The sequence below is a fragment of the Macaca nemestrina genome, chromosome 17 (genome assembly GCF_043159975.1).
Source record: "Macaca nemestrina isolate mMacNem1 chromosome 17, mMacNem.hap1, whole genome shotgun sequence".
Taxonomy (NCBI): domain Eukaryota; kingdom Metazoa; phylum Chordata; class Mammalia; order Primates; family Cercopithecidae; genus Macaca; species Macaca nemestrina.
This window is the reverse complement of record NC_092141.1, coordinates 17412126-17438009: the sequence shown is the minus strand read 5'-3', so window position 1 is coordinate 17438009 and position 25884 is coordinate 17412126. Positions and strand designations below refer to the sequence as shown.

Genomic DNA, 25884 nt, shown 5'->3' with positions numbered 1-25884 from the left:
GGGTACAAAATCCCAAAGGGAGAAAGCCTGTGACTGGGTGACCCTTCTAGGAGCGCCACATGTGCACACTACTGGGACAAGAGGGAGCTGGAGAGCAGGAGACGGCAAAGCCGTGGGAGGGACGTGCATCTGTGGCAATGGTAAATCCAGTATCTTCTCTCAGTAAGGTCAGCTCACAGTTACCGAGCACCCACTACGCACCAGCAGCCTGCCCATTCAGATAGAGGAGGATGCTGCACCCCTCTCTCTCCTCTTTTTTTTTTTGGAGACAGAGTCTTGCTCTGTCGCCCAGGCTAGAGTGTAGTGGCGCAATCTCAGCTCACTGCAAGCTCCGCCTCCTGGGTTCACGTCATTCTCCTGCCTCAGCCTCCCAAGTACTGGGACTACAGGTGCCCACCACCACGCTCAGCTAATTTTTTGTAATTTTTAGTGGAGCCACGATGGTCTCGATCTCCTGACCTGGTGATCCACCCGCCTCGGCCTCCCAAAGTGCTGGGATTACAGGCGTGAGCCACCGTGCCCAGCCACTGCACCCCTCCTTAAGGAGTTCCCAGCCTTGGGGGAAGGGCAGAATCAGCAAGTGCTGAGCAGCAGTGGAGGTGGGGAATGGGGAAGGGCGTGCTTCTTGGGTGTGGGGAGTGGCACCTGCAGTCTGAATCCACACAGGCACATGGCATGATGGGGCTGGGGAGTGGTTAAGAACAAGGGGTATCAGGGTCTTGTTAGTGACACTGAGAAAAGGCAGGGATACCTGCTGGGTGGTTACTGCAGCTGTCCAAGTGATGAGAATTAAGGTGATGGCAGGGGATAGGGCAGCTCAGAAGTAACAAAAGGGGTATGGACGGTGTCTGGTTGGCTGGGTTGGGGAGCACCTAGGACAAGCCCTAGACTCCTGCTTGGATGAGGTGGAGTCTAGGGCTTGTCCTAGGTGCTTGTCCAAGGCAGCAGAGGAGGAGCCTGTTTTGGGTGGGGAACGGGGCAGCAGGTAGGACAAAGAAGCAAAGAGCACATGGCTCTGGGACATGACTGCTGCGCCCCTGAGCAGACCTGCCTGGGTACCTTCAGAAAGGGGAGGGCCAGTGGCCTGCATGGAGCTGGAGGCCTGCTTCTGCACTTACAGGCACCTGCCCAATAGAAGCGAGGACTGCAGTCCTGAACTGAGAGCTGCTCACAAGCAGACTCAGCAGCCAGGTCAGTAGTGAAGCTGACGGCAGGATGCAATCATGAGGATGGTTTTCAGATGGGCACTAGTGGCCTGGCCAGAAGTCAAAACAGGAGATCACGCGCCAGCCTGATGTGTCACAAAGCACACCTGGGAGGGACCTGACCTGCCCCTCCACATGCCCGATCGAGACACCGCCACTGCTCAGCTCGGTCCTCCTTCATCAGTTCTCACGTACACATGAGCTGAGTTGGGGGCCCCACCTTCTGCACCCCCAGGTGAGGGCGTTGCTGGAGTTTGGCCTCAGTGCTCCACATAGAGCCGTTTTCTCCAGCTGAATTTTCTTACCCAGCGGCTACCTAATGTTCTCTGAGAGCCCCAAATGGATCACAGCCGGAATTCCAGGGGATCCCCCTGCTTTTGTGACGTCAGCTCTTCTGCTGGCTTCTAAGCGGGCGGGGCCTTGCCATGCTCTGGGTCCTGGCCCTGCCCTCAACTCTTACTCCCGGGTGCTGCTCTTACCTTTCTTGCCCAGCCTTACTGTGCCAGCCTGTTTGGCTCCTTTCTAATGGACCTGCATATCCTGCCAGACATGTATCATGAACGCACAACTGTCTGGCATCTTCTAACACCCTTCAGTGCTCTCCACAAAAACTGGACCAGTGCCAACCTGACCCTCCACCCAGCACTCTAGCCGCAGACTGGCTCTGTGCTCTCTGTGCCACCAGGTCTGGAGTCCAGTCTGGGACATGTTTTCACACTCAGCCCTCCTGCTGAGCCTCGAGGGATTCTCCTCCAGGAAGCCTCCCCCAGGAAGCCTTCTCCACACTGGAAGGAACTCCTCATTCCTTAGAACTCTCAGTAGTTGGGGTTCACAGAAAGTCATCAGGATAAGCCCTACCAGGGTGAAGTGAGGAGGGGTTGATCAGTGGGTGAGATTGGTTGGTGCCCTCATTTGTCACTAGGAGAGTGGGGTGAGTTCTCAGACTTCAGGTGTGCCCTGCCTGGAGGAAGCTGCTCATGAAGATGTGAGGTGGATGGCAGGAGAGGAGGCTCACCAGGCACTATGCCTGACTACCCCTCCCACAGGGGCTGAGGACAGAGGAGCCTCGAAACTTGGGCAGTGCAGGCCACTAAGAGCAGGCAACTCACACCTAGCCCTGGTGCCAGGCTGTCAGTGCAGCCTCCAACTGTGACTCAGCTCCTTTCGCAGATGCCGGCATGCAGGAAGCCACAGCCAGCAGCCCAGTGGGCTGGCAGCCAGGATTTTCTTAGTAAATGAACACACTGGCCTTTGGGTCTATACTTCAGTCTCCCCTAAATTGGGTCAATCTGAGTCAGCCCCAAATACTGGATCAACTCTCAAAACAGCAATACAATTGAGTTTCTGGGCCCCAAAATGTGAAGGTATGACCCTGCTACAGGTGAGCCCACCAGAGTCTAGCCTTCTGTGAGAAACCAAGTCCCAGGGCCAGGGTCCAGCCCCACGGGGGCAGCTCTCTACTCATCACACTCTCCACCCATCTTAAAGCTCTTGCAAGTGACGAACTAACTTTACCCAAAGAGAGGCCTGGCTTCTGTCCTGGCTCCTGGGAGGGAACTTCCAAACCTTGGAATTTCCTAGATGACTAGAGTCTTCATTACCATGGTGGTCCCCTGGGACCCCACCTAACACTTCATGCTGACAAGACAACTCAGGGTGGAGGCTGGCCTGGCCAGAAGCAGGAAATCAGAGGAAACCCATTAAATCAGAGGGTTGGGGTTTGGGCCATGTGAAAGTAGCCGACCATGGCGGGAAGGGCTTTAGGTGGAGTTCAACCATGAGGACAATAACTCCATCAACCACAGCAGCTACAGAGCCTCCTAAAGCTCAACACCAGGGCTCAGGTGGGCTTCCTGGCAATGCTCTGCATGCTGCCCCACATCAGGGCTAAGAGGACACCGTGTCCCCCAAGGATGCAGAAACTTTTGGCATCTGCGACTCCCCTAGTCCCAGATTCTACTCCACATGGCTCTCCTTTGGCTGGTTCTGACTTGTATACTTTTTCTACAATAAAACTCATTGTAAAGATACTATTTTCCTGAATTCTGTGAGTCATTCTAGTGAATTTTCGAAACTGAAGGTGGTTCTGAAAACCTCCAGACTCACGACTGGTGTCAGAAGTGGGGGCAGGACTGGGCATAGTGATTCATGCCTATAATCCCAGTACTTTGAGAAGCCAACGCAAGTGGATCGCTGGAGCCCAGTGGTTCAAAACCAGCCTGGGCAACATGGTGAAACCCTGTCTCTCCAAAAAACAAATAATAATAATAAAAATTAGCTGGGCATGGTGGCATGCGCCTGTAGTCCCAGTTACTCTGGAGGCTGAGGTAGGAGGATCGTTTGAGTCTAGGATTTTGAGGCTGCAGTGAGCCATGAGTGTGCCACTACACTCCAGCCTGGACAGCAGAGTGAGACCCTGTCTTGGGGGAAAAAAAAAGAAATGGGGGCAGATGTGGCAGTCCGGAGGATTGTGCCCTTAACCTGGAGTCTGGCTGACTGCAGGCAGCCCTTAATCCACATAGTTTTGAAGAAACAGTCAATGAGAATCATTTTGTGTCTTGAGAACAGGGCAATGCCTTGTTCATCTGAGTACCTCACAAGATTTTGGGAAAAAATAGCCTTGTAAGTAAATGAATGAACAACCACATGAATAAGTGAGTAAAAAACCGATGTAAATAATTGACTGACACTTTCATTCTTATTCCCCATACCCTACATCCTTCCAACTGCCCCAACTCTAGCATTACAAAAAACAAAAGGAAAAAAGAACCTTCAGAAACAAAAAATCTTTAAGCAGTCTTCAGAAAAAAGATACTAACATCTAATGTACTGTTCAGATCACGAATTGGGGAAGAGGGTCAGGTGCCACAGGACAGAGGTGTCAAGGGTAGTAGGAAACACTAAGTGCTGACCACACACACTACATCAGGCCTGTCCAGAAATGCCCCCAGCCCAGATATCAGGCACTCTGACACGTGTCCCTGCCTGTCAAGCCTGTGGCCCCACTTCCATCCCTGGGCTCACATGGATCTGGAAGCCATAGTTTCTCTGAACTGGATACTCCGTGACATCGTAACATGTAGACAAGTCAATTTCCCCATCCAAGTCGGCTGCCTGCAGAGAGAAATGAGAATGTCTTGTGATTTTTAGGAAGCAGAATCAACGCCTAGGTGAGCAAATTTCCGTAAGTGATTTCCTACACTGACTTTATTTTTAATAGTATACACATTGACAAGTGAGGATACTGTCTATCCTACTACTGTATGACCCAGGCCCCTCCCTGGGTGCAACCACACCACCATTTGTCCCTGTATCCAGCCAAAGATAGTCCACACCAGTGGTCCTCAAACATGCTGCTGTTGAAATCCTTTCACACTCTTAAAAACTGGGGACCCTAGAAGAGTTTCTGTTACGTGGATTTCATCTACTGATGGTATTTACCATGTTAGAAATTAAAATGTAAATATTTTACTATTCTTAAATTAAAAATATTTAAATATATTTTAATGTATTTAAATATATAAAATGCATATTTTATATATTTAATGTATATTTTTTATATCCTCTGGACTGCCACATCTGCCCCCATTTCTTTTTGTTTTCCCCCAAGACAGGGTCTCACTCTGCTGTCCAGGCTGGAGTGTAGTGGCACACTCATGGCTCACGGCAGCCTCGAAATCCTAGACTCAAATGTATATATTTAATGTATTTAAATATATAAAATATGTATTTAAATACATATGAAAAAATATACTAATAGAAATAAAAAATTCAAATATATTTGTTCATTTGAGAATAAAATAAACTCATTTTAAAGTAAAAATTTGATAAATCAGTGATAAGAGTCACACGGCTTTGAACTTTTGCAAATCTCTCTAACATCTGTCTTCAGAAAGGACAGCTGGATTCTTATTTCTTAATTCCATCTGTTCAATACAGGAAGGTTTTTTCTTTTTTGAGATGGGGTCTTGCTCTGTCACTCAGGCTGAAGTGCAGTGACATGATTTCGGCTCACTGCAACCTCTGCCTCCTGGGTTCAAGTGATTCTCTTGCCTCAGTCTCCCAAGTAGCTGGGACTACAGATGACCACCACCACGCCTGGCTAATTTTTGTATTTTTAGTAGAGACAGGGTTTCACCATGTTGGCTAGGCTGGTCTCAAACACCTGACCTCAGGTGATCCGCCTGCCTCGGCCTCCAAAGTGCTGGGATTACAGGCGTGAGCCACTGTAAGAAGGTGAAGGAGCAGCAGAAGTTACTAATTTTATGAAGCCTCAATCTTTAAATGCCCTCCACAGACAATAAAGGAAGTATTTTAATAGCTTTTTCAAGTAGTTGTGGCTGTTCTTTGACTAGTAGGCTCTTAAAGGTTAACTGCAATGTGGTATCTGAGTTCATGCCAATGAACTCTCTGTTCTGTGTTACATTAAAACCCATGCATGCTTTTGTAACATGTGGTATTGGTCACATGGAAAATATTAAGTTATGCATAGCTTCCAATTGTCTACACATTTCATTATGCAAGATCAAAATATCGCCTTTGCTAATACCACCACCTATTTCATCAGGAGAGTGTAAGTAAACGGAAGTTCACGATGGTGAATACAAACTTTCCCAAGTTCTAATTTTTGGTTAGAAGCTCAAATTATATCACCAGCAACAAACTCTGTCAGTTGTTTTCCTTAGAGGAATGAGCTAACTTGGTTCATTTTCATGAAAATATATGCCAAACACACAAAATGAATGACTACAGTTTTGCCTACTAGTTGTTTTTCAAGTAAACATGGTGCTCCACAAAGCTGCTGCTAGTTCAGCTGGCAACTCAAACAATCACGAGTCCTTTCCACGAGAAAGCCTGCATACTCTGGTATGCAGCCAGGTGATGCTTAGTTTCCATTTCAAATCACAGAATATTAAAAAGATGGGCATTTAAAGATTGTGGCTTCATAAAATTAGTAACTTCTGCTGCTCCTTCAAGGACCTTTATTTATTTTAAAACCATTATTTATTTAAAATGTATGGCAGTGAAGAATCCAGTGACCACTGGTCCAGCCTGTTGTTGCAGCTGGGGCTGTGCCAAGTACTAGTGGCTTTACCTCCCGTTGCTTTTGCACCATCAGTGCAGATGGCCACATGCAAAAAAAAAGTCAATGATATCTTAATATTATAAATTATTTTAACCATCACTGCTCTCCTGAAAGGGCCTCAGGGACCCCCAGAGGTCTACAGATCACACTCGGAAGTGCTCTTCTATGCACACACAACCAAACACTTACACAGGCTCCTTACTTCCCCAACACTGGACACCACCAGAGGCCCACCGCCCACACTCTCCTACCCCTACTTCTTATCACTACCGCCTTTTCCCCTTCAGTCTGTAAAGATTGGCTCAGAGTATTTAATACATACTCTAGCCCTTAATGATGGGTATTTAGGCTCTTTCCAATCATCTGGCTATTACAAACGTGTGGGAATGACTAACCTGAAACACAGACGTTTTTCCGCATGTGTGAGTATATCTGAGGGATTCCTGGAGTGGAACTACTGGGGAAAAGGCGAAAGAGACTTGCCAAACTGTTTAGAAGAGGTTATTTTTATTTGTAGGTGAAGCCTCTTCTAGTTGGTCTTTGACCACAGAATCAGGACTGTCAAGGGGCCCAACAAAGCTCATCTATCATATCCTGTCTTTGTCTAGAAGGCAGGGCACAAGACGTAGTTCAATTCTTCCAACTCCATTTACCATGAAATCTCTTCGTGGAAAAAACAAAAGTTTTCATCCTGAGTTTTCAAATTTCAGTGTTTTTCAAAGAACAGAGAAAACAAAAGCTGCCTGAATCCACTCACTGGGCGCTTAATTCAGGGCCTTGACGAAGCCCGGCATCACAGCCAGAAAAATGATCACAAGGACAAAGGCTGGTCTTGTGCTCACCTTCCCACCAGGTCAGGACTGGGAAACCCAAGAGGGCAACATGGATACACCTATGGCAAGGGAACACCACCGAAGGGCGTCGTCCTTAGAAGTGGGGACGTTAGCCCGAGGGGAAGCAGATCTACTAGCCCCAGATGCCGCCTGGACCCCCCTCCAGCTGTCTCCACAGCAGAGGCAAAGCCCAGACACTCACCTCCTCAGCCACCGAATCCCTGTAGTATCTCAGGCTTTGATCGGCCAGGACAAACCAGTGTTTCTTCCACTAAGGGGGAAGAAAAGAAAAATGACTCAATTACCAACTCCTATAACAGCACACTTGCCACTCCATGGCGATGCGCAGCCAGAGCCTGTGGGACCCACCCAGAGCACAGGGAAAGCAGGGGACAGGCTGGCGCCTCCTTGACAGCACATAGAGGACTCCGCTGGGACTGCAGGCAGCCATGCGCTCACTCCCTCAGGACGCTCACTAAGCTGCGACCCTCCAGTGAAGAGGCAGCACAGATAGCTGAGCAGGCCTTGGCTGTGGGCTCTACGACCAGTAGTGTGGCTGGTGGCCAGGCCGTGAGGTCCTCCGTAACTACAGAGGCTGCAGACAACAGGCTGGGCCCATCAGAACAGAAAGGTGGCTGTGAAATGGCATCTCCACCTGCAGGTGGCAACCCACAAGCCAAGGCCATGTGGCCCCCTAACCTGCAGGGGTAACTAACCAGCTAGAGACCAAGTCTTCACTGTGAGCAGTAAGGAGGGGAACTTGAGTCTTCATGCCAGGCCAAGGGCATTTGATATGGAGGAGAAAGAAAGAGAATGTCTTGGGATAGCAGCTCAGGAAGCAGGAAGGGAGTGCGGATGGGCTGGGCATCAGGGCCTCTTAGGTAAGGACCCAGCAGACTTCATGCCTCCTTGGGAGGCCTGGCCTTCCAGCTCATGGCACAGGGTCAAGGTGGGCTGGCAGGTCCAGCCTCAGATGGCTCTTCCTGCTTGAGTCTGATGGCAAGAAATGTACCATGTTTGCTCCTTCCAGAGCTAACACTGCCACTGCAGCTGAGGGGTCTCGGGCATGAGAGTCCTGCAGTGCTAGGCTACTGTCTACTTGGCTGGCTTGCATGGAAACACAAGCCAATCTCACAGCCAGAGACTTTCTTTGCCCCTGGGGAAGCCAGGCCTTAGAAGAACTTTTAGGAAAGATTACCAGGTAGGGGCCAGTGTTACAAGGCATCCCTAGGGCCTGAGGCCAAGATTCCCTTGCCATCAGCAGACAGGCCTACCGAGCGCCCCTCCAGAGCACCTCTGACTGCAGAAATGAAGGCTGCGTGCTTGCACTTCTAGGAGCAGATGGGAGTCTCAGCCACAGCCCTGGTCCGTGAGACAAGGGGCATGGAGGAGGAAGGCATGGAGCCAGCACTCGCGGACTGGCTGGGGACAAGGCCAGCTCACCCTCACCCTGCCCCCAGACCCCTCAGGGGCCATGGCAACCCTGTACACTCACCTGGCCGTCCTCATACTGCTTAGTCAGCCAGCCTTTCTTGAAATTCAGCAGGTCGGGCTGAGAAAGGGAGAAAAAAGAACAGCTCAGAGGAAACTCCTCTAGTGTCATGAGTGTCTGATGGGGCCAGTATTTCTGTCCAGATGAGGCGGGTACCAGGAAAGGGGTTTCTCCACCTGCCAGACAAGCCTGTGCAGCCCCCTCACCCTGGTGGGTGCTGCCTGTAACCCGCCTTCTGTAGGTGCGCGCAACCTTGAGGAAGGAGATGCTGGGCTTGGCAGGCTGGCAGGAGAGAAGGTATGGTCTCATTGCCCTGTGAGCGGTGTGGGCTCCGGTCTATACAGGGCCCACTGCACAGGGCCTATCTGGGGGGCAGAAAACAAGCCCAGATGAAGAGTTACAGAACATTTTATTTGAAGGGAAACATCTGCAGGGAAGGCTGAAAGGAGAATTGATTCAAAAGTTCTTGCAGAAGCCACAGGAAGCCTGGGAAACAGAGACGTGCGGTGTTGAGGAAGCAGCAGCTGCAGCCCCGCTGAGACCCTCAGGCCATTTCTCCACCAGGAACAGGCTTGACCTGTATTCCCCACAACAAGCAGGATGGCAGACAGGGGGACAGCGCCCAGGCAAAGGGCTCTGTCCTTCCTCCACCTGTGCCACCCAGACACACCTGGGCCCTGAAGAACAGACTGAGAGAGCACTGCCACCTACAGCCCACCTGGCTGGCCCCACAGAGACATGGGTCACTCCACCTCTGGTCCCAGGTGCTGTCTTTTCTACAGCCATCTGAGCAGAAACCAGCTTTGGTGTCTTTTTGTATTATTCCAAGGAGTGACAGTGAGAATAGGCAAGAATTGTCACAACAGCTACCAGGACAAAGCATTCTGGGAGCCTCTGCTCAGAACCCTGTCTCTGCGGAGCGAGGGAGGAACCACAGTTGGCTGCTGCCTAGGTCTGGCTAAGGCTGACCCAGATAGATAAGAAGTCCCTCTACAGAGCCCTGTTTCAACCCCAACATACTGCCAAGCTGTGCAACTGTCCTTGCCGCCAGAGTCAGTTGAGGCACCCAATCAAAAGCAACACTATGAAATTAGGACACCCTACCCCAAGTGACCCTTAAATAGGGAGGTCCTCTCCTGCATGTTTGTAGTTGCCACTGTGGCACAAGACCTGAGACGTGGGACTGCCACTTGCCCCTCTCTGACAGCCTGCTTAACTTGAAGATCTTTCTTTTTTTTTGAGATGGAGCCTGGCTCTGTTGCCAGGCTGGAGTGCAGTGGCGTGATCTCGGCTCACTGCAACCTCCGCCTCCCAGGTTCAAGCGATTCTCCTGCCTCAGCCTCTCGAATAGCTGGGACTACAGGCGCACGACACCATGCCCAGCTAATTTTTGTATTTTTAGTAGAGACAGGGTTACACCACGTTGGCCAGGATGGTCTCGATCTCCTGACCTTGTGATCTGACCGCCCTGGCCTCCCAAAGTACTGGGATTACAGGCGTGAGCCACCGCACTTGGCCTAGCTTGCGGATCTTTAACAAAAACTTGTAACTTCCATATCATGGTTGTGCCATTGAAGTCAAGCCTGCAATCTGACCCCGATGGCAAGGCCTATGCAGGTGGGTTCCCTGGTGGTGCTTTCTGCTGGGTACAGGAACTCCCAGATAAGTTAACAGAGAAATAACGGGTTTTGTTTGAGACACCTGAAGCAAAACCCAGACTGAAGGAGAAACCCAAACCCTACTCCTCTTCACACTCCATATTACACATCAATCTGTGGTTGGGAGCCCCCAAGCCCTGGGGCAGGCAGCAAGGAGACAAGAGGCAGTGAGCAGGCCCCAGGCTCCCCTGGAGGCTGAAGACCGAACGGGGAAGAGCTGGGTCAGCATGCTGAGCTGGCTTTGCTCCTGTACCCTGACCACTCCTTCCACACCTCTGCTGTCACAGCTCTGAGGCCCATGGAGGACCCGGTGCAAGGTCTGCTCTTCCACTTGAGGCATGACGCAGAGAATGAGACAAGCTCCAGCAAGATGTAGCCTCTGCCTCCCAAGTGCCACAGAAAGCAATGCCCAACGCCAGAGGAGCAGAGGGTCCCCACTGCAGCCCTGCCTCCTAGAGTCGGGAGTCTGCCTGGCCAAGGTGGCCTCCTCCGCAGGGCCTCCTCCCAGAGCTCAGGATGCCATGGAGCTCTTGGTTCTGCTGGGACCAGAAAAGGGAAGAAACACAGAATTTGCGTTCGACGGCCTGTGGGTTGGTGGGTGGGGGTGCTCACGGACACGAGGGCCTGTGCACAGAGGGACAGCTGGCGTGGATGCATAGACAGAAACAGACAGTGCCTCAGAGTGACAGAAGCAGAGGAGCACGGCCTCCGGAGGACACGGCGCCTGGGCTCACCGTCACGGAGGGCTCCGTGGACCTCCTGTCCAGTGACTTGGCTCTTCGGTGTGGAGACAGGGGGGAAGCCGAGGCGTCTGGGAGAGGAGCTGGGGGGGCTTCATTGGTGAAGTCCTGTGGCAGAGAGCAGCCGCCAGTCAGCGCAGCCCAGGGCAACACGGGCAGGTGAGGGACGAGCTGGTGCCGTCCACCCCTCCAAGAGCCACCAGGGCCTTGCTCCTGGCGAGGGACAGTGATCTGCCTAGCCCCCACGGCAAGTCTGCGGCAGGACCAGGACAGGACCCGGGTCCTGAGATGTCCTCGTTGATTGAGCAGCCTTTTCTTTTGGATTCCCAGTCACTGTCACTTTCCTGGCCCCACCCCATCCCCTAGCTTCTCTGAGCCACAAAAGGAAGAGCCCTGGGCTCTGTGGCAGCAGGTGGCAAGCCATGGGCCAGGCAGTGGGCACTAGGCACCTTGTGAACAAGAGAGAAGCCAGGAGAAGATGAGCTTGGACTTGGCCGGCTACAAAAGCAGCAGGCGGGTACCCAGGAGGATTTCAGAAGCCGAGTCTACCTTGGGCTGAGTGGAGAAACGAAGGGTGCAGCTGTACTGAAAGAAAGAGTTAGGAAGGTATGACATTCAGCCTTGTTGCTGGGCTGCCTCAGAGAGGAAGAGAGTGATCCTAATTAAATCTGGGATCTAAAATGTGTGAGAATATCCTTCAGCAGAGACGGAGAAGGCTCTGATATGAAGCTGCAGGAGACAGGCCTGCCCTCGAGAAGGTCACTATGCAGAGGAGGCAGTCGGAGAGCAGAAGCCTGGCAGGAGCACAACCCAGGCCTGTGTGGAGGGGACTCGGCGCATGGGGTGCATGCTGACCCGCCCCCGAGCCACCCCTGAGGTGCTGCCTGGCCCCAGGAACTCACCCGCTTCCTAGGGAACGCCCTCTTCTCGCTGCGGCCCTGGCGTGTGTCGCTGGATGGCGAGGGTCCCACTGCATTGGTCTCCATGTGCTCTGCCTTCTCAATGTCCAAGGCCTCAAACTTTTCAATCACCTGAGACCTCCTGCAAGAGAAGACACGAGGCCCTGAGGTGGCAGTGAGGTGAGTTGTGAGGTGGCAGTGAGCCGACTCCTCCCATGCCCAGCCTGCCTGGGCCTGATTTCGCTCAGGCTTGCACAGCACCGAGGTTGTCTAGACACGTGCTCAGCCAACCCGAGCTCCGCCCGCGCCCCTCCACGGCCCTCCCTCCCACCAGGCCTGCGCTTGCCCCTGCCCTCTGCCCCGCGCTGGAGGCCCCGCAGGCTCTGTGGTGTTGACCCACTCGGCATTCACACAGCTTGGCACCCAGCAGCCTCTCCTGAGCCACAGACATGATCAAAAGGCAACCACCACCTCAGAGGGCGGCCTCCATTCTCATTGCATCCCTCATGATCACAGTGAAGCCCCCACCCCAAAATTTAGCAAGAAAGAGGCCCAGGAATTAACATTGTTTCTGCCAACAGTAAAAGGAATCAAAGACCAAATTAAAACAAAAACAAAGCAGGCTGATTTCATGTGAGAGGGCTGGCGGCCTGCTCAGGCTGTCTACGGCTGGAGACGGAGCTGAGATGGGGGCGAAGCGGGTGGAGGAGGCGCAGCGCCACCCAGCGTCACAGCAGGAGAGCGCAGAGGCAAGACCTGAAAGAAAACAAGGCTGGGAAATGAATACACGGAAAAGCACTGCTTTTTCAAATCAAATAATGGTGAACCAAAATTATTCAAAGAATTAAAGAAGCAAAAACCCAACATAATCACTGAAGAGGGAGAGAGACCATGATTGTCCTCCAGCTGCAAGAAGTCACCCTGGTGGGGTCAGAGGTGGGGGACATGCCCGCTGAGGCTCAGCTCACGGTGCCGGGCCTGTTCTCCTAGGGACACCTAAGTTACCTGGCGGGGAGGGTGTCACTAGTGCTCTGGACAAGGATAAGAACCCAGAGGAAGTGGGTGAAGGGCTTCCAAGCCTGGAAGCCTAATTATCTCCACAAGGAAAAGAGGAAACTAGATCAATTCCTGAGACCCCACCTCCCCCAAGAGGCCAGGTGCTTCTCAGGGAGGGCGAGGGAAAACCAGCCGCCTAAGATGTCTTCACCTCAGAGAGGAGGGCCCAGGGCTGGACTCTGAGGGCCCCGGGCTCTGCTTCCTCCCTGTGCTTAGACACAAAGTGTCCTCCTCAGGAAAGAAGCCTGTGCCGTGCCAGCCTGCCAGAACCGGCAGCAGAGGCAGGCGCTGGGGTAGGGGAGCAGGAGAGGCCACGGCATTGTGAGAGCAGGAAGCTAAGGAAGCTGCTGGAGTTCCCGGGCACCCAGGGAAAGCTTGGTAAGTGCAGGCCAGGCGTCCACCACACTTGAGCCATTGTGGTGGGATCTTGGTGAGATTCAAGGCTCACCAACAGGCTTCAGTGCCGCCACTTCCCGGAGGAGGGCTCCTCTGCCCAACACTGGGGCCTAGAAAGCCCCAGGAAAGCAGTGAGGAGCTGCTGGGCTTGAACCCCATGCAAATCACATGCCGTGGTATTGTGGGGATCCAGACAGAGGAGTCATGGTGGAGAAGAGGAAAGGCACTTGCTACAGTTGCACTGCATGGGGGCCTGGGGAGATCCTGTAAGACCACAGGCTCAGGCACCGGCTGCCTTGATCTACTGGGCGAGGCGGAAAGTTATTACTTGGTGCCCTGGAAGCACTGGAGGTGGGACAGCAAGCACCTTACTGGTCAGCAGAGAAAACGGGGCCTGCACCCTGCAGCTCCAGGGTTCCCAGGACACTATGTGCTGTGCTGAGGGTAGAGGGGTTAGGGCTGCATGGGGAGCTGGCCTTGCTGCCAGTCACCAGCAGGCCAACCAGGACCACAGCTTCCCCCACTCAACAGCCAGAGGTGACTATCCAAGAAACACTCTGGACGTCAGAGGAATAGACACATTGAAGCCCAGAGCCAGTCAGGTTCAGATAGGCCTGCCTAGATGACTGTGGCTTGTCAAAAAACCAACCCCATAGTCCCAGCAGTCTGGCTCCTGGGAACACCTGTTGTGGCTGCCATTCCAGGAAGGTGTGGCCAATCTCTTGCCAATTTGGAGATTCTGCTCTAATCAACTAGGGGACAGGAATCCAACCAAGCACAGGGTGGGCTACTAGGGATCTAGTGAGCAGGCCTCGGAAAGCGACAGCAGCCAATCAGATGTCACCAGGGTCAGGAGAAAGGGATGCTGCAGTATTAGTATGCAGAACTGGCGGAGGGTGGTGCCAGCACCAGGTGAAAACCCATCCGTGTGGCAGTGCATGCAGAGTACAAAGCCCCCGAGACTGCACCTGTCCCAGGCGACAGGAGACAAGAACGAGTTCAAAAGGAGTCTCTCTGAGAAGAAGCCAAGCCAAGCAGGTGTGCTGAATGCTAATTCTGTGGTCTGGCGCTAAACCAGGACGTGGCCGATCCTGCTCTGGAGCCACCACGACACACAGTCTGCTTGCCAGCCAGCATGAAGCCTCCCCTGCCCACCCACCGGCCTCCTCCTCTCTCTAGCAAAACCCTTTACTTATATATTTTCTTAATTGCTTAAAAGAGCACCCTTGGCATCAGTCCTGGGTCACAGGATGGGAACAGGGACTTCCCAGCTGAGGCCCCACTGGGATCTGCACCAGCTATCCACTGTGAGAAGACACTTACTCCCGAGCCTCAGTGTTCACGTCTATAACCGGGGTGGTAGTAACAGGTCCTCATCAGGCTACTATGAAATGTTAAGGCAGCCAAGTGCTTAGCAGAGCACCCCAGGGCACTGGGCAGGGGCTGGGAACCACTTGGCTGCCCTTCCTTTCCCTAGGAAGTCAACATGTCATTTTCCTCTCAAGAGCAGCATCTCTGGGAGACACTTCCTTATCCTGGAGACTAACCTGCAGGCTCACAGGTCCTTTTCATCTGGGATGTTTGGAAGAGTGGGTGGGCTGTCAGCAATGGTGGGTGTTCGGAAGCAAAGGGGGCAGAAGGTAAAAAACACTTCCCTCCACCTGCCCTTCAAGGCACGGGAGCTCATGGCTGCCTTCACCTGTCCCTTCCAGTAGTGTCTCTAACTGAGCTCGAGGTTGTGGTTGGGGAAGGGAGGACACTCTGAGAAGACTTCCAGAACTATGGTTTGTACCTCTTTTCTGGACAGTGAACCTTGGGAACCTAATGAAAACTACGGGTTTTCTTCCCAGAAGAGTGCCTAACCTTAATCCTCTTCTGGGAAGAATACTGTGAAAATGTTTTATTGAGGGGGCAGGTCATCATGGACCTCCAGAAGTCTATCCATAAACCAGGCTGAGGAACCCTGGTGTCAAGGCAAAGCCTGAGTTTATAGACGCAGCGGTGCAAGCCTGATTGAAGGTGTGCTTGGGCACTTGGGTCTGGATCTGGGCTTCGAGGCCTCAGATGGCATCCAGTTCTTTCTCTAGTTCTCCAGGAAACTCTGGAGAAGGGCAGGGCAGGGCATGGGCCCGCCTCTTCTTAGGCAGCAGTCAAGTTCTGCACCTGTGCCCCTTGGTCCCTGCCCTAGGTCCAGATGTCCAAACTCTGTCTCTCTCCAGCCAATCAAAGTCTTACAGGGCAAAAAGCAATGCTCCCCTGGAGGGCAAAAGCAATGCTGTTGGGTGCTCGGCTGCTTCACAGGTTGCCTCAGGCTTCCTGGGTGAGCAGGAAGCTCCCCAGGGAGCATGTCCTTGAGAGATGAACCAGTGCTGCCCCCATCTTCCTGGGCACAACTGTCTGCCTCTGAACCTCTCTCAATACCCTTTGCCCACCCTGGGACTGACAGGGTGAGGAGCGCCTCTGTCACCACATGTAGCTTTAGGTCTCCCTGCCTCCATGCCACTTCAGAGAACAGAAATGGCCCAGGAGGATAAGATCCAGCCCTACAAGAACCAGGCAGCTGAGAACCCACCAGGGAACCTTAAGGCCCCAGTCCTAGGAGGCACTGATGTGAAAACTGCTATTCTTGGCCTCGACCTCTGATGGTCAGAAATTCTGCATTTGGCTACAAGAGCTGAGTTCTGGGCCCAAAGGGAAAATCCCCCTATGCTCTGAACAGAAAGCACGCTCCCCTCACAAGGGAGGCTTGGGGATTGTATGTGAGAGAAACAGTGTGAGTGTATATGCATGGGTGGAAGTGCATGGTGTGTGGGCCTGGGTGTTCAGCCCTCTAACCTGCTTCTTACCTCCGCTCGTTGCCAAACAGACGGGCCACCTCCTCCCTGCCAGGGCTCCGGGCCCGAGTTCTACGCTCCAGCCGCCTTCTCTCCACCTGGAAGGCTTCTCGGTGGCTGATCCTGATGGCCTTAGGGACGTCGGCCAGGGTGGCATACTGCCTGCTGGCTTTAAAGGCAAAGGTGCTCCCCAGTCTCTCTGTCCCCCGCCCCCTAGTGCTGCCAGAGTCCACGTAGGCAGGTGGCTGGCTGGCCACATCCAGGGAGCCGAGGGAGATGCTGCAGACCATTCGGTGGGGGAGTCGAGGACCTGGGGAAGGAAGAGGACCACCGAGCTCCCGGGAGGGCGACTCGGGGCAACTGTACCTGTGGTTGGGGGTGCTGGGGCTGGGAGGGGAGAGCGGCGGGGGCAGCTGTTGCTCCTCGGCCTTCAAGTCCTGTTTGGTCTTCTCCAGGGAGAAGTAGCCGCTCTCCACCCGGACTTTGCGGCCACAGTCCATGCGGTCACTACTCATGGCGCTCTCCTCTGGAAGACAGTGGGAGGGACGGGACGCACTCAGCCTGCTGGCAGCTTTGCTTTGAGGACTTTTTTTAAAAGTCCATGTAGGATCCAAGCAGGGGCCTTCTCTTACTTTCCATCTCTAACGTCCAGCACAGCCCACTCAAGGGCACAGTCAGATGGAAAGAACCATGGATGGGAATGCAATATTCCGTGAATGCTTTTTTCTCTCATCCATCTCTCCCCTGCAGCTGGCTGCCTCTCAGCCAGACTGGCAGGCAGGCCCTGCACTTCTGGTCTGGGGGCTTGGTTGGAAGAGCAAAACTGTACCTCAGGACACAAGACAACCACCACCAACTGCTTCTCACCAACATCAAGGGGGAAGCTGACAGTCAACAAGCCCTTTAGTCTTTTTTTTTTTTTTGAGACGGAATCTCGCTCTGTCGCCAGACTGGAGTGCAGTGGTGCGATCTCAGCTCACTGTAACCTCTGCCTCCTGGGCTCAAGTGATTCTCCTGCCTTAGCCTCCCAAGTAGCTAAGACTACAAGCATGCACCACCACGCCTGGCTAATTTTTGTATTTTTAGCAGAGATGGGATTTCAAATATGTTGGCCAGGCTGGTCTCAAACTCCTGACCTCAGGTGGTCCACCTGCCTCAGCCTCCCAAAGTGCTGGGATTACCGGCTGAGCCACCATGCCCAGCCCCTTCAGTCTTTTAGTGTATTCTGGGGGTGGGAAGGGGCAGGGGACTTCTACAGAAGGGAGACAGAGTGAACAGATTTTTGACATGGATAGGCCTGAGAGGAAGACTGAGACACCTTCTACCCAGAGTGCATGTAAAACATGCAGCCAGAGTAAGCTGGGCTGGCCCCAGCTGCTCACTTACTTTTAACAATCTAGACAAAATACAGATGGGAAAACCCAGCCTGTGTCTTACAAAGCCCTCTAGAGCCTGGGAACAAGAGAGGCAAAGATGGAAGCCCTACTCCTGCTCAGGCAATTCCAAAGTGCTAAAAGATAGGGCACGAGGATGCCAACTGCTGCCTCCCCAGCACCCCTTCCCCTCCTTCTGCCAGGGGCCCAGGCAGAATGCGGATGGTGAGGGATGAAACTGACTGCTGCTTCCTGGGGCAGGATGCACACAGAAACACGATGGTGCAGTGACAGAGGCCTTCCCATCCACAGACCCTGCTGCAAAACATTTTTGATTCTCCTGACAAGCAACTGGGGCTGAGAGAACAGGAGCTGTCTTCCTCCTTTAAAGATGGAATTTAAGAGCTAGAAGGGGCAAGGCCAAGACTGGAGCCCAGGAATCTCAGTCCATACCAGGCTAGATGCTCCCCACAGGGCTGATGGACAAAGGGAATGGAGGTCCAGGGCTTGTGACTGGGCGCTACAGGCCTTGGCTGAATCCCCAGGGCCAGCTCTGATGGGAGGAAGGGCCGTTCCAGTGCATACAGGCCAGCCTGGCCCCTGCTCACCTTCTTTGCTCTCCAGCCCAGGTTCCCGCAGGGAGCTGGCAGCAGTAGGCTGGCTCTGGCTGGGACTCTGAGCTGGACTCAGGCTGCTGCCATCTGGCTGGTCCTTAGCCCTCATTTCTTCCTGCCAGAGTGTGGACTTGGTGGTGGGGACTTTCTCAGCACTGGGGATGCTGCTGCTGCTGCTGCTGTTGCTGCTGCTGCTGCTGCTGCTGCTGGTGACAGCCACCTTGGCAGGCCCAGGCTCCTGGAGAAGGAGAAAGTGGTGTCTGTGCAGGTGCAGGAGCACACAGCTCAGGATGGGTCACATGTCCTGGCTGCCCAGCTATAGGGAACACCAGGACCAACTAACTATACAATGTCAGGGGCCTGGAATCTTCAGATAGTGCCCCGTAACAGTGGGTCAGGCATTAACAGTGAGACCACAGTAGTAGATGTGGAGTCTGTCATTCCTAGACATTCAAGACTCGAATAAGGCGAGACAGAACAGAGTGTGGAAAGAGAGCACGCCCTCGAGACAGGTCCAGCATCATCTGTAGCTCCTTACGGTGAACGCAAGAACAAGTTCACAGCACCCAAGTCTGGGCCAGCCCTGAGGCCTTACCCACCATCTGCTTTTTGCTCCTAAGAGGCTAAAATGGAGTGTCCAGACGCTATGTGAAGGAAAGAGTTTTCAGATGCAAACTAAATGCTATGGTTTCAATATATGTGTCTCCCCACAACTCATGTGTTGAAATCCTAACCCCTGAGGTGATGGTATCAGGAGGTGGGGCCTTTAGGAGGTGATTAGGTCATGAGAGTGGAGCCCTCATGTACAGGTTCAGTGCCTTCATAGAAGAGGCCTCAGAGAGCTGCCTTGCCCCTTCTAACATGTGAGGACCAGCAAGGGGGCCCTCACCAGACACCCAAAGTACTAGCACTTTAATCTTGGACTAACCAGCCTGCTGTGAGAAAAATTTCTATTATTTATAAGCTGACCAGTCTGTGGTATTTTATTATAGCAGACAGAACACACAAAGACACCAAACACCCCAATTGAATCTGCATACAGGCACACACTCACAAATGCATATACACATTCATGTGCACATGCTCGCTCTCTCACACTCACAAGCTCACACATGCACAAGCCAGTAGCCCAGATGGAAAAGGTGTCAAACCCCAATCTCTCCAGGTTGTGAAAGTGGTATTGCTCCGAGGGAGAAGTGTCTGTGGGGCAGGCATTTAGGCAGATGCAGAGTCCAGTCCCTGGGCAGAGAACCTTAACTCGACTCTGCAAACACAGAATCCAGACAATAGCAGGGCTGTGATCCCCAGCTGCTCTGCAGTGCCAGGTTACATCCTGAGCCCCAACAACCCTGCCCAGAGGGCAGCCAACAGGATGGCTTTGGCCCCTCTCCAAAAGTGAAGCACATCTCAGCTCTCTTGCAAAAGAGCATGATATACAAGTGCCCACCTCCCACTCCCATCCTGATGGCCAAGCCTCATTTTTAGAAACCCACCTTAGTCCCTCTCTGGCTTAGGCCCTTGGAGAGGGTTGCAGATGACACAGGTTCTTTATTGCATGTGTGCACACTTGCAGATGCAGCATCACCACCAGACTATTTATTAATAGCCTGGCTGGGCTCCAAACATCCAGTCTCACCCAGTGGTGGGGCACTGTCTTGGGTGGGGCTCTGGGTCCAAAGCTGTTGGTACTTTTGCAAGGATTCCAGGCCTCACAGACAGGATAAAGGCAGGGAGGCTGTTCCCACAGACCCAGGATGCACACCTGACCACCTACTCAGCTTAGGGCTGCCAGCAGACAGACTCCCAGGCTGAAGGCTCCCCTCAGAAGAAGCCAGCTTCTCGGAAGCAAATAGTGAAGGTTTCTCCTGAGAAGTTTCCCAATGGCTCCAATGACCCAAGGGTATGCCACCCCAGGACCGCCTGTCCCTGTAGCAAGCACCGCGCCCTGGGCTGCTTACCCATGGGAAACCAGCAGCTGTACTGGATGCAGAACCACCCTAACTGCCCACCATGGCAGTAGCGCTTCCCCAAAACAAAGTTGCTCTACAGTCTTGCTTGCCAAGCAGGGCCTCTCTCTGCAGGGGTTTCAGAAGGCTCCCCACTTCCCTAGCAGGAACACGGAGCACGGCAACCAACACGAAGGAAGAATTCTAACTTGGAGTGGTGGTGGTGGCAGTAGACACCCCAGTAAAAAACAGGATTCTTAAAGAAGGAGACACACATGTGGGCCCGGTGGTGCTGGCTGGGCTCACACTGAACTCAGAAGAAAGCCGGAGAAAAGCAGAACCTTGTGGGCTGGGAGATGGAGCAGCGGGCCTCCTTCAGCTCCACCAGAGGAGTGGAGACCCGGGGCCTGCAGACCTGGCTGGAAACATAGCTCTGGGCTTCCCATCCATCTCCATCCTTCCTGCCCTTCACACTTACATGGGTCATCACTTCCTTCTGCTCCAGGCTTTCTCCTTTATTGCCTGGAGCCCATGCCTCTCAGGCTGCAGGCTTTGGAAACACTGGTCGGGGCCAAGCCCTTCTCCTCTCCCAGCCCTAGACTCTGTTGAGACTCCCGCCCTCAGCTGAAAGGCTGTCTGCTGCTCCCGCAGTGTGATCCTTGGCCCCAACTTCTGGAAGCAGAACCTTCCAGAAGGTCCCACCTGAGTTCCTCAAGGGCAGAAGCTGATTCTTATTGGGCACAACGGACAGCCACCACTTCAAACCCTCCACTGGTTCAATGTGAAACTCTCCTGGACCTACACTGGGCCATGGAGAAAGAAGTATAGAGTCTCGGGCTTTCGCCTCTCCAGGTGCTCTGCAGGTGTGAGGTTTACCCCCAGCCCCACCCTAGGCCATGAGAATGCCTTTAGCATCAGGCTGCATGCAGAGGGGAGGCCTGCCCAAAGACCCCATCTCAACCATGGTCCCTGCTGCTCCGCTGCAGGGTCCCCACGTCACCCCACAAGACTGACTTGACAAAGAGATGGCCCCTGATTAAAGTTCAAAGCTTCTGGAAACAAGCAGCCTCAAATGGGATGCTCTAGGGACCAAGGGGTACAAAGGAGAGACCCCACAAGGTTGTCTCAGGAGGGGGCTGAGTGCAGGCTAGGAACCCTGTGCTCCAGACTCTAAGAGACCCTCAGGGAACCTACCTGAGGGTAATCTACCCACCCTGGGATCATGTGGCTCCTTCTACCAACAAAAAAGTTGACGCTTGGTCATGGGTAGCTGTTTTGGGGAGCTGGGTGTCATGGGGGAGGGAGAGCAAGCAAGTTCCCTGGCCTGGGCTGACAGTGGCCTCTGCACTTGGAGTTACCTTATTGAAGGCAGGAACTCTGCTTCTGTACTGTTTCCAAGGCATTACCATGGAAACGTAGCGTAACCCTAAACGCTGTTATTCTGCCTGTGATTTTTTTGTTTCTCTCAAACCGTGTAGCTTTGGGGGATTTACGTATCAACTGCTGTTCCCCAGCAGGAAGCTCCATTTTCAGTCCCAGGAACCACTCTGTATTTTTTGCCAGCTTCTTGCTAGCGACATCTCCTTTCCACTGGATGTTGGCTTGGGTGTCCCCCACCCTCAACCCCAGAATGGAGGGTGGATGACCATAGGCTGAGAGTGGCCCAGGCTGACTCCATCAGCAGGAGGGCCAATACAGCAGCCCAGGGCAGGTACATCCAAGGGCAGCCCAAGGGGCTGAGAGGAGAAAGGGACCCAGGCTAGTGCATGCCCCCTGACCTCTGCAGCCTGTGGGCTGGTTCTCTTAACTTCTGTGGGCCTCTGGCCTTGTAATGCCCAAGGGACTCCCATCCCCACCCTGCTCTCTCTCAGGGTGACTAGGAGGCTCAGGACAAGGCAAAGCACTTGGGAACAGTAGCATATGGTACAGAGGCAAAGGAATTACATTTACTGAGAACCCATAATAGGTCCAAAACTTCCTTTCATGCTCACAACAATCTTGGCGATTAGGCAGCAACAGGCCCGCTTTGCAAGTTGATTAACTGAGGCTCAAAAAGGTTATCTCATTTCCCCATGGACCCAGGAATGTGGGGAGTGTGGTAAGGCAATGTAGGACCCTTCTATGCCCTGAGCCTTGCACACTGGCCAGGGAGAAAAGGAGGATCATGGCCTGTGGGGAAGGACAGAAGGACTGGGCCTTGAGGGACCACCCCAGCCAGCCACGCCCTGCTCAGGTCACATGGGAACTGGAGCAAGGGCCCCTGTGAGCTCCTCAGGGGCCATGCCACTCCAGGACTCTCCTCCCCATCCGGCTGCCTGCAGAGCCATCTGTGGGTGCAGAGTCCTTTTGCCTGTGGCTGCAGGCTGCCTGTGCTGCCCCTCCCCAGCTGCCAGCAGGATAGCGAGGGGAAGTGTCACAGCTGTGTACCGCAGGCTGACTGGAAACTTCCCTTGGGCAGCCCCAGAGCACACTAGCAGGCCATCCTGTCCCTGTTGTGGTTCCCCTGTGGCTCAGTGAGGATCTTGCAGACCGCAGCCCACAGCAAGGATGTGCAGAGGTGGTGACCGCCTCAGCCCTGGCCTGACTGCGTCCTCACCCTCTAACCTCCAGAGAGCCCTCACTTCTTCCCAAGCCCTGGCTCCACTGAGGGGATGTCACCTGGCAAACCCACTGCCTACCTGTGGTGTGGGGGGCTCCACTTTCCGTTTCTTCTTCTGGTTCTGCTTGTTGGTCCGGGGATAGACCATGAGCATCTCCAGCCACCTGGGAAGGGAAAAGGAGACAAGTACCAGGTAAGATCCTGGCACTCGGGGACTAGGAGCCCCGGCCCTTGCTAGGGTAGTCCAGGTCTCTGGGCACCAAGGAGAGCAGGGCATCGTCCCCAGCGACAGACTGCTATGCTGGGGCTAGAAGCGCCCACAGAGCAAGTCTGGACGATGACCCTGCCACAACCACAGCAGGCTCAGGACACGACACAGACTCCATGCTGGCAGAGAGGCCAGGCCTAGCCATGGCCTCAGAGCACAGGACATGTAACTTCCATTACTGACCCTGTCTCCAGGGCCTGGACTTGCCCTAACACTGCTCTCCCAGAGGGGGCTTGGCGAGAACACAGATGAGCTGTGACTGGGAGCCATTTAGGGCAACAGAGGCAGGTGCTGGCCCTGAGGCGAGAATCTAGGAGCTATGCTGGCCAAGTTCCCACAACGGGTCCTCTTGAGGGACTAGAGTCGGGGGAGAGCTGAACTCCCACAGTCCCTGCAGAGGGAGGGTGCTGGGCACCCTGGCTTTGAGGAAGGCTGGGCAGAGCTGCCCAGGGACCCCGTCAGGGCTTGTATGTGGGAAGTTCACTCTGGATAGACACCAGGGGTACAGCAAGAGCAGGCACTGCCAGCAGGAGGACTCTGGATCTGGCTCTGCCTCCATCCCACCACAATCTTGGGTAGCTCCTGGCCCCTTAGGAGCTTTAATCTTCTCATGTCTGAAATCAGAAGCTAGATCGGATCATGGCACGACGACTACTTCCACCATATAGAATTTTACAACAGACAAAGGAACTAACAGCAGTCGCCTTGCCAGAGCTGCCTGCGAGTCCTGTAGGGGCTGGAGGACGGGGGTGGGAGGAGCGGAGGGCAGTGTAGGTCCTGCTTCTGAAGCCCCGGCTCCAGCCCTGGGCCTGGTTGTGCAAGGACAGCCCTAGTGTCCTCTCCAGAGTGGAAGGAGCCTCAGAAGACACTGCTCCAGGTCTTCCAGCACCAGGGTCCATGCTGGTCCTGATGGCAGCCTGGGCCCAGGATTGGGGATGGGGGCGGTCTGTACTGCTGCACCCTGCTAGAGATCACACGGGCGCAGCACCCAGCAGCACACTGAGCCTGGGGCAGGAGAAGGGCTCGAGTCTTCTGTGCCCAGAGGTGTTTCTTTAATTTGAGGTGGAGGGGAAAGGAGGGGAAGGAAAAAAGGGATAGAGGAGGGAAGAGAGGAAGAGGATGGGGAGGAAGAGGATGGGGAGGAGGAGGGAGGGGAGGAGGGAGGAAGCAGGAAAGGAAGAGAGGGAAGGAGAAAATGAAGAAAGGAGGGAAGGACAGACGAACAGACAAAAGGAGGGTCAGTCAGAGTCACTGGCTTCTGAGACAGTCTCAGGATGGGTGTGCGGTTGACATCTGGTGGCAGCAGAGGCCAGGCTTAACGCAAGGAACCACAGCAACAGAGCTGAAGGGCCACCCTCAGCCCAGCTCAGCCCACAGCCAGTGATGCTCGATTTGCTAAGAGAATGAATAAACAACTGCATTGCCAGAGACCCAAGCCACAGGTCCTGTGGGTCATTCCTCCACGGCCCCAAAACAAGAAAGGAGGCTGTGACTATCTGCAAAGCCAGCAGACAGGCAGGCCTTCTGAGGGTCCTGAGCCCCTCTCCTCCCTGGTCACACTTCTCATTAAGGCTGGCTGGGAGCAGAGGTCCCAGGAGAGGGCCTCGCTCATACAACCTGGGGTGTTCACAGGCATATGGGGTTAAACATGTTTGCCCTTCTAGTCTGCCATGGCAGCGGCCACTTCTCCTGACCACTCTGAGGGACCGTGCCTGCAGAAGGTTGCACTTAAAACTTCCCTGAGGTGTGGAGCATGCTGGAGCTGCAGAACCCTGCCAGGTACCCCAAGCCCCTGCAGACTGGCCCAGGTTCCATCAGTCAGCAATGACTAATGGCCTTGCAGGATGCAACCTGGAGGGGAGGGGAGAAGGCTGCACCGCAGGTGCTCTGCTGACTACGTGGAGCTGCTGAGCTCTCCTGGGCTGGCTCCAACAAGCCCGGGACTCGGGAGGAGCCAGGACAGCAGGTGTCCCATGTGGCCTCAGTCCCATTACACACCTTAATCTCTGTTCAGACTGGAGTCTGTGGCTGGAGTCACAGAGATGCAGGGTCCAGGAACAGATGATAGACTGTGTCCTCTGCACTTGGATTTCTCAAGGAAGTCCAATAGGAAGCATCTAACATCACCCAGATGTGTTATAAATGTTAACAAAACAAACCCCAAGAAGAGAGGAGTGGGGTGAGTGTGAATATGGGACTGATAGGTGCTGGGGCTCTCCAGATGGGGACAGCAGAGCCCAGATGAGTGGGTAAGGTTAAAAGGCAGGGCAGGGAGAAGGGAAGCCCAGACTTCACCCAGCTGAGCTTCCTTGCCAACTCCTACCCAAATCCCACCTCGTCTAAAAGAGCTGTGTAAAGTGTGGTCCAGCATCCTGGAAGTGGGAATTGGAAAGAGCTGCCAACTTCCTCTACCCAGGCCCAGGAGAGACCTGGCAGCCCACGCAGCTGTCAGGGCTATGCAGAGAAGACCTGGGAAGAAGGCTGGGTAGGACTGTCCCCAATCCACCCTGCTCCCAGCTGCCTGGCAGAAGTGTCTGCACCTCCTTAGGGACCAGCTTTGATGTGATCAGAGAGCTCAGACGCAGAGTGGCGCTCCAGAGCCTAGGGATGGGGTTACTGGGAAGAGGAGTTATAATGGGCAACAGAGGGAGCAGAGGAAAGGGGCTGTCAGCGAGGGCAGGACACAGAGCAACGGGAGAAGGAGGCAAAAGTACTTGTCCCCAGGGTGCACAGGCCACGCCTGACTCCCTCACATAGCTCAGCATCCCAGCTTATGGGAAGGTGAGGAAGTGGCTGCCCACTTTCATGAGAGGGGTTGCAGAGGCCCAGGATAGGCTGCCACGTGAGAACCTGCCTGTTGGACACAAACTAACATGGCTCACAAC

At 53.9% G+C, this 25884-nt stretch overlaps 1 protein-coding gene across 6 annotated transcripts in view; it reads right to left on the bottom strand.

Annotated features, from left to right (window-relative positions):
- Positions 1-25884, bottom strand: part of MPRI (myosin phosphatase Rho interacting protein) — a 152116-nt gene that overhangs the window by 38511 nt on the left and 87721 nt on the right. For 4 of the 6 annotated variants that reach the window (XM_011757227.3, XM_011757226.3, XM_011757223.3 and 1 more), the window contains exons 5-12: positions 22811-22895; positions 18181-18424; positions 16566-16725; positions 11917-12055; positions 11009-11122; positions 8620-8676; positions 7327-7395; positions 4230-4319 (exon numbers count right to left, since the gene is read on the bottom strand). In XM_011757227.3, coding sequence (XP_011755529.2) covers positions 4230-4319; positions 7327-7395; positions 8620-8676; positions 11009-11122; positions 11917-12055; positions 16566-16725; positions 18181-18424; positions 22811-22895 — 958 coding nt within the window. Of the gene's footprint in view, positions 1-4229; positions 4320-7326; positions 7396-8619; positions 8677-11008; positions 11123-11916; positions 12056-16211; positions 16726-18180; positions 18425-22810; positions 22896-25884 lie in introns of all 6 variants that reach the window. The other 2 variants (XM_071082408.1, XM_011757224.3) reach the window with 2 other exon arrangements.